Source organism: Pholcus phalangioides, unplaced genomic scaffold (assembly GCF_987345545.1).
Source record: "Pholcus phalangioides strain wild (caught in Gottingen) unplaced genomic scaffold, Ppha-v1.0 ptg000011l_1, whole genome shotgun sequence".
In the NCBI taxonomy this organism is placed as follows: Eukaryota; Metazoa; Arthropoda; class Arachnida; order Araneae; family Pholcidae; genus Pholcus; species Pholcus phalangioides.
The window spans coordinates 26,733,119-26,746,373 of record NW_028301604.1 but is presented as its reverse complement, the minus strand read 5'-3'; the positions used below and the strand labels follow the sequence as shown (position 1 = coordinate 26,746,373).

Here is a 13,255-nt window from a genome sequence, read left to right as displayed (position 1 = left end):
TTTGTTAATTCTAAAAACATTTCAATGTATTGTTAATAAAGGATTTAAATGGAAAAACTTTGTCTTTCATTCTTGTCATCCATTTGAATTAATATTATTTATATGGGTATATAATATGGGTATAATATTATAAACTGGGTATGCAAACGGAATGTTCCATTATTATGCATATAATATCATAAACTAGAGCCAGTTCGACAAAACCAACACCAATTTTGAAATCAGCAGCACCAATATACCCCAAAACTATCAAAATTTCCTTTGGGAACATGAAAAAAAAAAATCTTGATCTAAAACTAGACTATTTTAATTTACTCACAAACGTTTAGTTTTATGGTAGCTATTAGAGCCAGTATTATTTGAAAACATAATGTTGAAGAATAACTTCAACAATCTTGAAAAATTTTAAAGGTAGTTTCATAAAATGAAGAGATTTCTTTCAAACTGAGCATAACTTCGATCTATTGACATTGCCAATTCACTACTGAGTTAATAGATGTAGTACTTTCTGGAAAATAAAACAAAATGACAAACGCTTATCTACAACCTCTGTTGTAAAGCTGGCATAATGAGATGCAAGATATTCTGATTGACACGTAAAAAATTTTTATCCCTTTCCTGGAAAGTGTGAGGAAAAAACCTGTTTTTTTTATCTTTTGTTCTCTGTATAGCAAGGTTAATGCATTTTAAGCATTTTTCAAAGACGGCAAGTTATATGTTTGGTGTTCATTTGGTGAATTTGGCAGGTTTTGGAGTGACATCATCAATTTTTAAAGCATTATAACTCATTAATTATGGGTCAGATCAAAAAACTGAAAACACGCTTCCATATTAGTTTTTCACAAGGAAACACATCTGTAATTATCGGGCGGTCAATAGTTACCACCATGTATATATATCCTTTTTATTTTCAAACAGTTTTTTACACTCTTGGAAGAAATATTCCAGTGTTAAGAAATTTCCCTGACTTTTAATGACTTTTTTGTCTGACCCTGGAAAAAAAAATTTCCTGACTTTCCCTGACTTTTCTGGTTGTAGGAACCCTAATGAAATAAATTATTTGTATAAGTCAGCATATTTCAACCTTTCAGTACTCGTGATCTAACTTTTCATATTGGTCCAGTTCACACCCCTCCCAACTAGGTACTAATTTGTTGTTGGATAACCAAGGAGGTTATAATACATGGTGATATCAGGCATGAAAATTGAAGCCGTTGTGGCAACCCTATGGGCTAACAAGTAAGCCCAAACAAACCGTTCTTTTCCCTATACTTAACATGTGTTTTGCCGGATCAAATTTTCTTAAAATATTAATAACTAGATAAATTTAAGCACCATGACTGTTTAATGTGTCTTCAAGTAATCTACATGATCCGATAATGGGGAAAGGAAACCTTATCCTTATATAAGGAGTTATATTTTTAATTTATTTTTGAAAGGGGAAGATAATTTTTCCCTCTCAACTCGTCATAAGTTTTTAGTTCAGTGCCTTCAATTTATTTTAAAAATTTGATGTATCTCATTAGTGTATGTGGGAATATGATTAATTAAATTAATATGAAGCTCCAATAGAATGCAATTTTCATAATTTTTTTTATTTTAACTGTTTATTTTGCCTTTTTGTTTCATTCATCATTATGATAGATCCGGGGCATTTTGAAAGTGTTTCACACCCATGGGCGCAATAAGGAATTTTAATTTCTGAATCAGTTCTGAGGTGCTCAAACACCTTCCGACAGGGCCGTAGCTAGGATTTTTGCCACCTGGGGCAAACATGATTCAGCCGCCCAGGTTAAAACTGAATTTTGCCTCCCCCATGACTCAAAGTACTGGAAGTGCTTGAGCGTCCTCCGCCACTGCGTATTTATGGTTTTGCTGCCTGTAGGCTGTACAAATGAACGGCTGTACCTGGATGAATGCAGGTGCCGAGGAGATATGATCGAAGTGTTCAAAATTTTCAATGGGATGGATAGGATGGACAATGAACTTTTAGTACATTGCCACTCGACTGCTTTTACAAAGGGACACCAGTATCAATTGGTGAGGGACAATGCAAGGCTATGGTGTCGCAGGGAATTTTTCTCTAATAGGGTTGTTAATAAATGGAATAGCTTACCACCCCCCCCCCCCGGAGGTAGTAAATTGTAACACAATTGACACGTTTAAAAAGAAATATGATAAACATGGTGGGGTAAATCGAGAAGCTATCCATACTTAGAATAAGGCAAGCATAAGCATTCTTTATGGGCATTGTATAATATTTTATCATGTGTATATATTGTTTACAATTTTTGTTAATTGCATTTTTAATTGGGTTGCTATATCTTTGAAATATATGACATCCATATTTTTATGGGCATCTTTTTCTCAGCCACCTCGTTGGGCATTTTGCCTGTTGTGGCATTGTATTTGCATTTGTATAAATTTTGCCACCCTTTTTCCATTCCACTCTCATATTCTTGAATACATGTTACTGAAATATATGCCGCCCATCTGAACCTTCCACTATGTGGATGTAGTATTGAGAAAAAAATATTTAAAATAAAAATAAACGATGAGTCAAATACCATGATGAGTCATCTCTCTGGCCTATAGTATTTAGTCAAATAATCACTTGGGCTCTATTTTTTTTTCCTCTTCATTTTGTACCTATTACTTTCTTTTAAAGTGGTGTGTATGAAAATTTGACAAAAACAGTTTCAAATTGAATTTGAAATTTAAAATTGTCTGCCAGTTTTTGTTCTACCTGGACTAGAAGTATTTATACAATATTTTGATATAAACAGCTGAAAGGCATTATATATGCTAATGTTTTGCATTAAAATGCTCTTTTCTCAAAAAAAATTCAAATTTTTTAACACTGCTTGTTCAAGTATCTTAAAACATTGTCTCTCTCTCAGCACTGAGGTGTTATATGCTTTCACAGAATTTTTTAAAAATTAAAATGCTGAAAAGAAATTTTGTTGCACAAGATATGGGTAAATTTTGGCTATTTTTGCAAAAGTTCCATGTTGTTGAAATTCCATTATTTGAAAACAAATAATTAAAATTGTAAAAGCTTTCATTCAATTGTATAAATATATCCACAGAATTTGAGGAGTTCCTAAAGTGAACAGTAAATTTTTAAATGTTTTTTAAAAACTGAGATGTTTCTCATAGGAAAGCATGGGAAGCCATGGTTTGTTTGGGTTTACTTGGTCCCTATAATAGAGCGATCACTGGCTTCATCTGGCAACCCAGATTCCCTATGCATTCTTAATGGACGTGCTAATTGCGGCGCCACCTGTTATTCTTTCCTCCATGTTGAATAACAGTTATTTAATATAGCAGCAACAACACTAATTTTTGAGCTTGATACATATACTATAGTATTTAGTGATCTATGAGGATAACATTTTATTTTTGCATTGTCACAACATTTTTTTTCTTATTTTGGATTCAATAATTTTCTTTTTAATTTTTTTTTTCTTGCCTTCACGCTCATTTTTCTAAAAAGTCATACCATACAGATTGGAGAATCTTTGCCATAAGCAAACAAAATAACATAGGCAAACAATTTAAAATTCAAAGGACTTTGAAAAAGTTCATATCTGTCTCTATTACAAGCAGGTGGAACTGTGTAATTTGATTCTTCAAATGATTATATTCTACATAATTGGTTATTTCTAATTGTTGAATAATGGTACTTTGTGGCCTTTTATTATTTTAGTATGTACTTTTGCTATGGAACTCATTGCTGATTTTTTTCTTCTTTGAAGTCAACCGCATGAAAAAACTTAGTTAAACTTATTTAGTTTATTTAAAAAATCATGTGCTTATATATTATATCATCACATGATTTTTAAAATAAACTGAATAAGTTATGAGATTTTTGCATTAAAAAAAATATTCTATGCTATTTTATAATCATAAATACAAATATAATTCATGACATATTTTTGTCATTAATTCACTTTGTTTGTAACCCAGCACTGTTAAAGTCTTTCAAAATAACCTAACCAAAAAACTAAATGTACACAAATGCAACTCACTTCATAACTTTTATATAACCTTTGGCAGATGCAACATGTAAAGCTGTAGCTCCGGTTCGTGGATGTATTTCATCTAAATACTTCTGACTATTCAACCACTGATTTGCATCCTCAAGCATTATACGTTCTTCTTCAGACCTGGCTTCATCACAATCAATACCTGTTCAAAATTTAAAAAAACTTATCACAAACAGTGCAGTGGATAATGGCTGATGTGGTTGATCCTAGTGCAAATGTTCATTAGTTAAATCAGACATACTTGTCATTAAATCAACCAGATTATCAATTAATTTTTATTCAGTTTCCCAGGTGACATCATAAAAGTTTTCACTATATTACAGCTACTGAGATAAAAAATACACCTTGTTCATCCAAAACATCTGAAAGAAGTTCCTCCATTTTTGTTGATTCTGTTATGTCTATAGGCAAATCGCCATCATTGTTGACAGCAGCAACATTTGCTCCATGTTCTATCAGGTACCTAAAGGTTGTCAAATGAAATTATTTAGTAATCATAAGAATTAGTTATCTCACATAGCATATGTGCATTTATTATTTATTTATTTGCGAAAATTGAAATATTTTATGTCCTTGCTATGAAGGATCATAGCAGGGACCTCAAAATCAATTTGATCCAGGGCTGTTTCATATAAAACTATATCTCAAACGAGCTGAATTTTTTTCATATTAAAAAAAAAACCCTTACTTAGTTATTCAAATTTATTTATAAAATTTATAATATCAAAAAACATTCAATATAATAAATGATATCAGTCTTGAAATTATTTAAAATTCTAATTTTCCTTCATAAATTGTAACACAGGAGACATAAAATACCATAATTAAGAAATAACAAATAAAATTGCAGCAATTTTAAACAATCATGCCATAGATCATGTTTTTCCTGTCACTTGACAAAGTGTGTCACTAACCAGCATATCTAAGAATGAAATCAAAAACTGAGTAACCATACAAAATGCATATTATAACAGGAAGGTTGACATTGGTAAATCTTCTTTTTCAATATTTCATGCATAAATACAGCGATTGTCCAAAGTAATGGTAGGGAAGAGTGCCACAAATTAGGAATAATAAAAGTGCCATTAGGAATATACACTGCTGGCCACCCAAATTGCAACACCAAGAAAGACAAGAGATATCGCAACAATATTTATTTTGTAGATAACATGTTGACCAAGGATCAAATGATTAAATTTATAGACTTCTGTGAAGTGTGGTTCCTGCCAAAATCAGTAGCCAGAGTAGCCGCCATTGTTAGAGATCACCACTGCCACACGCCTCGGCATTGATTCAAAGAGACTTTGGATGTGTTCTTGGGGTACAGCAGACCAAGCAGCTTCCACGCGTTGCCAAAGTTGCTCTGGTGTGGCAGTTGGGGATGTAATCTGGGTCAATCGTTGAGCAACCATGGACCACATGTTTTCTATCGGCGAAAGATCCGGAGAGCGAGCTGGCCAGGGAAGCAATTCAATCTGGCGATTGACGAAGAACCTTTGGACAATGCGTGCCACGTGTGGTCGCGCATTATCCTGTTAAATATGGCTGTGGGCAAGCCCTGAAGGTAAGGAAGGACAACTGGCTCCAACACCTCGGAGATGTAGCGCTGGCTTTTTAAAGTACCGGCAATGCGTACTAGAGGAGTGCGAGAGTGATATCCAATACCGCCCCATACCATAATACCCAGTGCAGGACCAGTGTGGCGGTGCATAACGCAGCTGTTCAGCATCCTCTCTCCACGGTGTCTCCAGACTCGAATCCGACCATCGTGGTGTTGCTGACAGAAGCGTGACTCGTCAGTAAAGACAATTTCATTCCATTGTGCCGTCCACATCCTTCTTTTATCGCACCATTGGCGGCGGAGACGTCTGTGGTTCTGCGTTAAGGGTAGACGAAGCAATGGACGTCTTGCGGACAGACCACTCTGCTGTAAACGGCGTTGAATGGTACGCGCAGACACTGGATGATGCGGTACAGACTGAATGTGTTGTGCTATGGTTCGTGATGTGGCTGAGCGATCCGTCACTGCCATACGCACAATGCGCCTGTCATCACGTGAAGTGGTGCACTGAGGTGGATGCGATCGAACACGTTGGTCCGTCGTACCTTCCTGCATCCAACGATCACATATCCGCATTATAGTTGTTTGGTTTCGTCCAACACGACTACCGATTTCCCTGAAAGATAATCCACAATTTTGGTAGGCCACTATCCTTCCTCTGTCGAACTCGGATACTTGATCAAAAGATGATCTCTGTTTTCTACGAGGCATAATTGATCGTTTTTTTTGAAAAAACCACAAGAAAAACACAATTGTCGTACTTCAAATCGTCGAAATCTCCAAGCCTTAAATAGCGCTTTGAAGTGGCGCCACAGGCGAGCGTGATGTGCGTCTGCGCTGAAATTCTAATCATTTGTATACCTCACCTACGCTAATGCATGTTGTAAATTTCATATTATTTGCATGCTTCCTTCAGGGTGTTGCATTTACGGTGGCCAGCAGTGTCTATTAAAAAAAAACAGTTTTAACATACAGAAATAAAAAATAATTAGAATAAAATATATTTTTAGGAATTTTGCAACTTTAAAAAGAATATTTGAAGCATATCTTCATATTATTCATTTCAAACAATCACAATTCAAATCAAAGAAAGGAAAAATACACAAAAAGCATATCTTTACTGTTGCATAGTAATCTACAGCATGGGTCTGATTTGTTTTCTGTCTCTTCTTGTGATGCCTAGCATACATCTTTCCATGCTCCTTTGCGTTGTCTGTAGCCTTTGTATCGTCTTGCTTGTAAGTGTCCATGTTTCAGCTCCATAAGTCAGTGCTGGTAGCACACACTGGTGAAAGCTCAGTTGGAATTCATGGTCATGGTGTACGATGTGACAGAGGAAACAGACTCGTCAAATTTGCAGACAGCGAACAATTATGCATCATGAATTAATTTTTTAAGAAGAAACCCCAAAGAAAGTGGACCTCGAGAAGCCCAACTGGAACAACATGCGAGATAGACTACATCCTATCTAACAAGAAGCATATGATCCAAGACTGCAGTGTTCTCAATAAATTCAATACAGGAAGCAATCATCGACTGGCGAGATGTAGAATAATGCTTAACACTAGAATGGAAAGAGCAAAACTTATCAAAAATACAAGAACTGCCGTAGATATGGCAAATCTTCAAGAACATAGATATAAATTCCAGTTAGCGCTGAAGAACCGGATTTGATTTGTTATATAACACCACTGAAGATAGACAAGATGTCATCATGATGAACAGAACTTTAACCACTACCCTAAAAGAAGTCACTGGAGAAAAAGAAATCAAACCAATGAAGAAAATAACAGAAGAAACAAAGAAACTGATGAAAGACCTGAGAGAATTTCAGATTAAGAGGAATGACCCTAAATTCAAAAAGGAATATGCAGCACTTTGTAAAACAGTACAAAGGTGGATTACAGAAGATGTCAGGAAATTTACTTGCGATATTATAATGAAAGCACTGGAAGGTAATAGGATCTTAAAATCAGCAAAATGAAAACTGCGTTGGGAGAAAGGAAATTTTTGTACTAAAAAGGAAAGATGGAACCATCACAAAAAATAGAAATGAAATTATTAGTATTGTTGAGGAATTTTTTAATACTCTATAGCAGTGATTCCCAATGTGGGTGTTAACGCCCCCCTGGGGGACAATGGAATGTTACAGGAGGCAGTAGAAGCTACGGGTATAACAGGATCCTATGGGTTAGATTGTGTTGGGGGGGGGGGGCAATAGGAGAAATAAATTTCTGAAGAAGGGGCGATGGGACAAAAAGGTTGGGAAACTATGCTCTATAGAAACAAAGAAAAGGATCAGAACAGAGGAAAGGGAGCAGGAAGAAAAGAAAATGGAGCAGAATTTGTACAAGTAGCACCTGTGCTGAAAGATGAAGTCCACAAGGCAAAATTGTCTCACAAATCGGATGTGTCTGAAGATTGAAATAATACAATGATGGTTCTTCTTTACAAAAAGGGCGAAAACGAGGATATCAAGAATTATCAACCAATCAGTCTCTTATCAGTAATTTAGAAAATCTTCACCAAAGTGCTAACATATTGGCTTGAATCCACATTGAACGAAGACCAAACAAAAGAACAAGCAGGCTTTTGAAGTGGATTTAGTACAAAGGGCCACATCCAAACAATCAAGGAACTCCTAGGGAGACACAAGGAATACCATTGTATACGGCCTTCATTGATTTTGAGAAAGAATTTGACTCTGTCTTAACATCTGCTGTTGTTAAGACTAGAAATAATTGGGATAGAGAAGATATATATGAATATCATTAAGAGAATATATGACAAAGCAACTGCAAGCATTCATTTGGATAAAAAAAAAAAGCAAAGATTAAACGTGGGAAAGGTGTCTGACAGGGTGATACTATCTTACCAAGACTCTTTGCCGCTGTTTTAGAAGGAGTATTCAGGAAACTGGATTGGGACAAGAAAGGAATTAAAATAAATGGAGAATTTCTCAGCCATTTGTTTTTTTCTGACGACATTGTTATTATCAGCAGTAATCCAAATGAACTAGAAGAAATGATACAAGAACTGGAGAAGACAAGTATCCAGGTGGGTTTGAAAATGAATCTGCAAAAGACTAAAGTTATGTTCAATTCCTTTGCATTGAAGAAGACGATCTTGCTCAACAACACAGAGATAGAAGTAGAAAGCTATGTATACCTGGGACAAGAAATTACCATGGACAACAGAATCATTAATGAAATAAACAGAAGGATCAGGATTGGATGGAGCACTTTTGGCAAAAACTAAGTCTGAAGAGCCACATGCCATTATGAAAAGGAAAGTGTTTAACCAGTGTGTGTGCTCCCAGCACTGACTTATGGAGCTGAAACATGGACACTCACAAGCAAGACTATACAAAGGCTACAGACAACAAAAAGGAGCATGAAAAGATGTATGTTAGGCATCACAAGGAGAGACAGAAAACGAATCACTTGGATAAGAACCCACACAAAGGTATATGATAACATGGAAATAAAATGTTTAAAATGGAGATGGGTTAGACATATTGAAGAAAACAGGACAACAGATGGACAACAAGTATTCTCGGTTGGTACCCCCGTACTGTTAAACGTCTGAGACAGCATCCCGACACAAGATGGATTGACGAGATCAGGAAAGTGGCCAGAGTCAACTGGATGGCTAAAGCATCAGACAGAATAACATGGAAACATTTAGAGGAGACCATCATCCAGCAGTGGATTGAAAATGGTTTATGATGATGAAATGAATTTTGCGTTTAAATTTAATTTGAAATATTCTTTTAGTTTATTCTCAGTGTTAATGTGTTCCTTTGCAAGCTTGATAATGATATCTATAAGAACGATTATTTAGCAATGAAAAGTAACTGAATGTTATTGAACTGGTAAATTAGACCTGCTTTGGTGGATCTTAGAATTGTACGTTTTTAGAAATAAAATACAATACACTCATGGTAATCCAGCACATATAAGACCAGGGGTATGCCAGATTAGCGAAAACGGTGGATTACTGGACAGTCTTCTAAAAAACAATGCATTTAAATTATTTAGACCAACCACTGTACGCCAGAATTTTATTAACAAAACAAACATATTAACATTAACAGACATGGTGACATTTTTCATTTCTCCACATTAGCAAGGAGCCAACAACCCTCATGGATAAGATATTTACTTATAAGGGGCAGATCTAGTATATAGTCCCTTGAGGCTACACACACAGCGTATGCTGTTTTTTTCCCTATTTGTTTGTCTTCATGTTTTTTATGTTGTCTGTGTAACATGTTTACATGGATAATATTTTTCCTGTAAAAAAGTGGTTCAGCAGAAAACAAAAGAAACAACGAAAAAAGTTGGATTACTGGACGGGGCAAATTATCGAAAGTCTACTGGATTAATTTGATCCACAGGGTCCCAGTGAATTAGAAAAAAAAATCGTTATTTTCTCTGTGGACCCACTTTTATTTAAAAAGAATCTGGATTAATTGATTTATTAGAAACTTCACACTGATACAGCCTGAATGAATGAAAGACATACCACAGAAACCTCAATTTGCCAAACTCATGAATGAAAAACCAAAACAGTTTAGTGTGTGTGAGGCAGTGGTTCCGAAACTTTTATCCCCTTGCTCTATTGAACATCTATCAACTACATCCAACAACAGTCTAACAAAGAATCCCATCAAAGTGCTGAACTAGAAAATATTGACAGCTCACCACGATGCCCCCTAGGAGCCGAGATGCACACTTGGAGAACCAATGGTCTAAGGCCAGGATTGCACTATAAAAGTTTGATAAAAACGTTCGTTTATAAAACTTTGAAAAATGCAACCATTAGGCGGATCAGTTAAGTTTGCTTGAATGTAACAGATGTGCTTATTGGTTACATTTTCCAAGTTTTATAAAAGAATTTTATCAAACTTTTATAGTGTAATGCCAGCCTATGAGATTTACTACAAAATGGCCACAACATAGTATATCTTTGCCAAAGGTGGTTGACGGGGTTATATTTTATTTCCTTATCAAAATGATTTCTTTGCAACATCTGGTCATATTTGATATGAGGTTGTGAATGAGCTCAATACAAAATTATTCATTCCACTGCTGATGCTCATTTTAAGCAATAAATATTTTCTGGTGGGTGCAAGTGTTTTCAAAAATGTTTCTCTAGAAAAGGGGTTGGCAAACTCTGAAACCAAACTTGAGAACAAAGCAATCCCTCACAATAGGTTGAAAATTATTTGAGAGCCATAAATAAATGTTTCGCCAGGGTTAGCAAGTTTTTGCCATTGCCGGTAAAAACAAACTAGGCAAAAACAGGTTTCTGCCACTTTTGGCAAAGTGGCAATAATTGATTCTTCCCTTATTTATGCATGAGAGTCATTATTGTGCATCTATTTTTCTAAATGCAAATTAGATAGTTTTGAACACCAACTTCCCCAATTATTTATATCTGGTATCATTTCAAAAACAATTTAATCTTAATAAGTGTTTAAAACACACAATCTCTAGTTCAATAAATATATTTTAAGGTGAAATACATGGATAAGAAAGTCACACAAAGGTATACGATATCATGGAAAGAATTAAACGTTCAAAATTTAAATTGGCTTGCAAGACGACAGGACAACAGATGGACCACAAGTATTCTGAGTTGGTACCCCAGTGGTGTTAAACATATGAGAAGACGTTCCCACACCAGATGGATCGACAAGATCAGAAAAGTGGCTGGAGTCAACTGGATGGCTAAAGCATCAGACAGAGTAGAATGGAAAAATTTAGAGGAGACCTTCATCCAGTAGTGGATTTAAAATGCTTGATGATGATGATGACAAACTTACAGAATGCCAACATTGGCATGAAACTTCTCAGTAGTGATGTATGTTGAGCTTTGCCATGGGTGAAGGGGATCCCCCGGACAACATATATATTCATATGATATCATGGAAAGAATTAAACGTTTGAAATGGAAATGGGCTGGACATATTGCAAGAAGACAGGACAACAGATGGACCACAAGTACTCTAGATTGGTACCCCCGTGGTGTTAAACGTCCGAGAAGGCGTCCCCACGCCAGATGGATTGACGAGATCAGGAAAGAGGCAGGAGTCAACTGGATGGCTACAGCATCAGACAAAGCAGAATGGAGAAATTTAGAGACCTTCATCCAGCAGTGGATTGAAAATGGTTGATGATCATATTCATAGTCCAATAAAAAAAATCAATCAAAAATGTTAATTTTTTTTCATTTTTAAAAAGTTTCAATTGAATGTTTATTTAAATACAGCATCTCATAGGCCCTGGAACCTAGGGCTTTGACCAAATGACCCCCTTCCCCAAGCAACTTTGTGAGGTCACCAAGTTCCTTGGTAATTCATGAAGATTCAATACAATCTCACCCTGCATAAGCCCTTGCTGGTCCTTACAGATATACAGACATCTAGCAATACTAGAGCCCCCTGTTATCTTCGTATCAGAGCACATATGGCACCTATGACAAAACATTCTCTCTAAAACAAGTTTGTAGGGCTAGATCAGGCATTATCAGTGCAAATAAACTGGTTCCAGACCTGCTCACTGAACTATTAAAAAAAAGATGTTTTCAGCCAACAGTGTGGGGGCAGGTTTGACAGTGAAAACAATTTTTTGCACGCTTGGGCATTGAGTAGCATAGCGGGTTGATCCAAAATCACCTTTACAAGATGTGGGGAACAACCACGAGCTCTTCCCGAAGACAGATTTCACATATTCCTTATACACTTCAGATTTTTCAAAGTCTGATATTAGATAATTGTTATTCACACTGTTCTGTCATCTCTATCAGCCTGGGTCAGAAAAGCTTGTCATTATATTTCTCTAACCTTTCAGTCAGCATGCGCATACGTAGGGAAAGACACGTACACACCCACAGCGCCTGTCTCTTAAACACACGTGTCTGCTGGAAGGCTAAATTTGATCACAGACCCTTTTCACAAGTCTGTTTCTCTCTCTTAAACTCTCTCACATGTGTACAATTTACCGTTACAGTAAAGATTAACATGATTTCAAACAAAAATAATGAAAATGAGACAGCAAGAAACCCAAAGACCTAATTTTTTTTTCCGAAAAAAAATATATACAATTCGTAGAAAAAATAATTTCCGTAGTATTGAGAGTATCTCCCGCAGCTCCGTCGTTGAATGCAGCCGTCGTAGAAACTACAGACAATCCTTAGCAGTTGGCAACTCTGTGTTTATCAATCTTATTAATCAAAGAAGAGGGCAAGTTATTTTTTACAAAAGCATTTAAAAGAGATTTGTCTAATATCTTACTGTTTACCCAATTGTGTTAGCAATGAAAGTAGCTAATTTTCTCAGAATTGGACTAATTTTTTGCTAAAATAGCTAAATGGGGGAGACCAGGGATAGTTGGCATAAGGGGTAAGTAAGGTTCTTTTTCTACTGCAGTGAGCACAGCGTGCTAGTATTAACATTGTCAAACCACCTGAGGGTGTTGCATCTTCCATTGTAGATTTAGTGTGAAGGGAGCTCTCAGAGAGGACAGCAAGTTTCTTGCCAAGAACGTTTTTGTTATTCTGAGAAGCCTGTGAATACATCGAGACATTTTCATTAGTTGTGATGGGTAGAGTGGTAATAAAGATTGTATTTCAAAGCGCT

General features: G+C 35.9%; 1 protein-coding gene across 2 annotated transcripts in view; it reads right to left on the bottom strand.

The window, feature by feature from the left end:
* LOC149080286 (protein phosphatase 1 regulatory subunit 12B-like) overlaps window positions 1-13,255 on the bottom strand; it is a 423,274-nt gene that overhangs the window by 352,893 nt on the left and 57,126 nt on the right. For both annotated transcript variants that reach the window (XM_089239417.1, XM_089239418.1), the window contains exons 3-4: window positions 4,394-4,512; window positions 4,032-4,191 (exon numbers count right to left, since the gene is read on the bottom strand). In XM_089239417.1, the coding sequence (XP_089095543.1) occupies window positions 4,032-4,191; window positions 4,394-4,512 (279 nt within the window). The remainder of the gene's footprint in view (window positions 1-4,031; window positions 4,192-4,393; window positions 4,513-13,255) is intronic.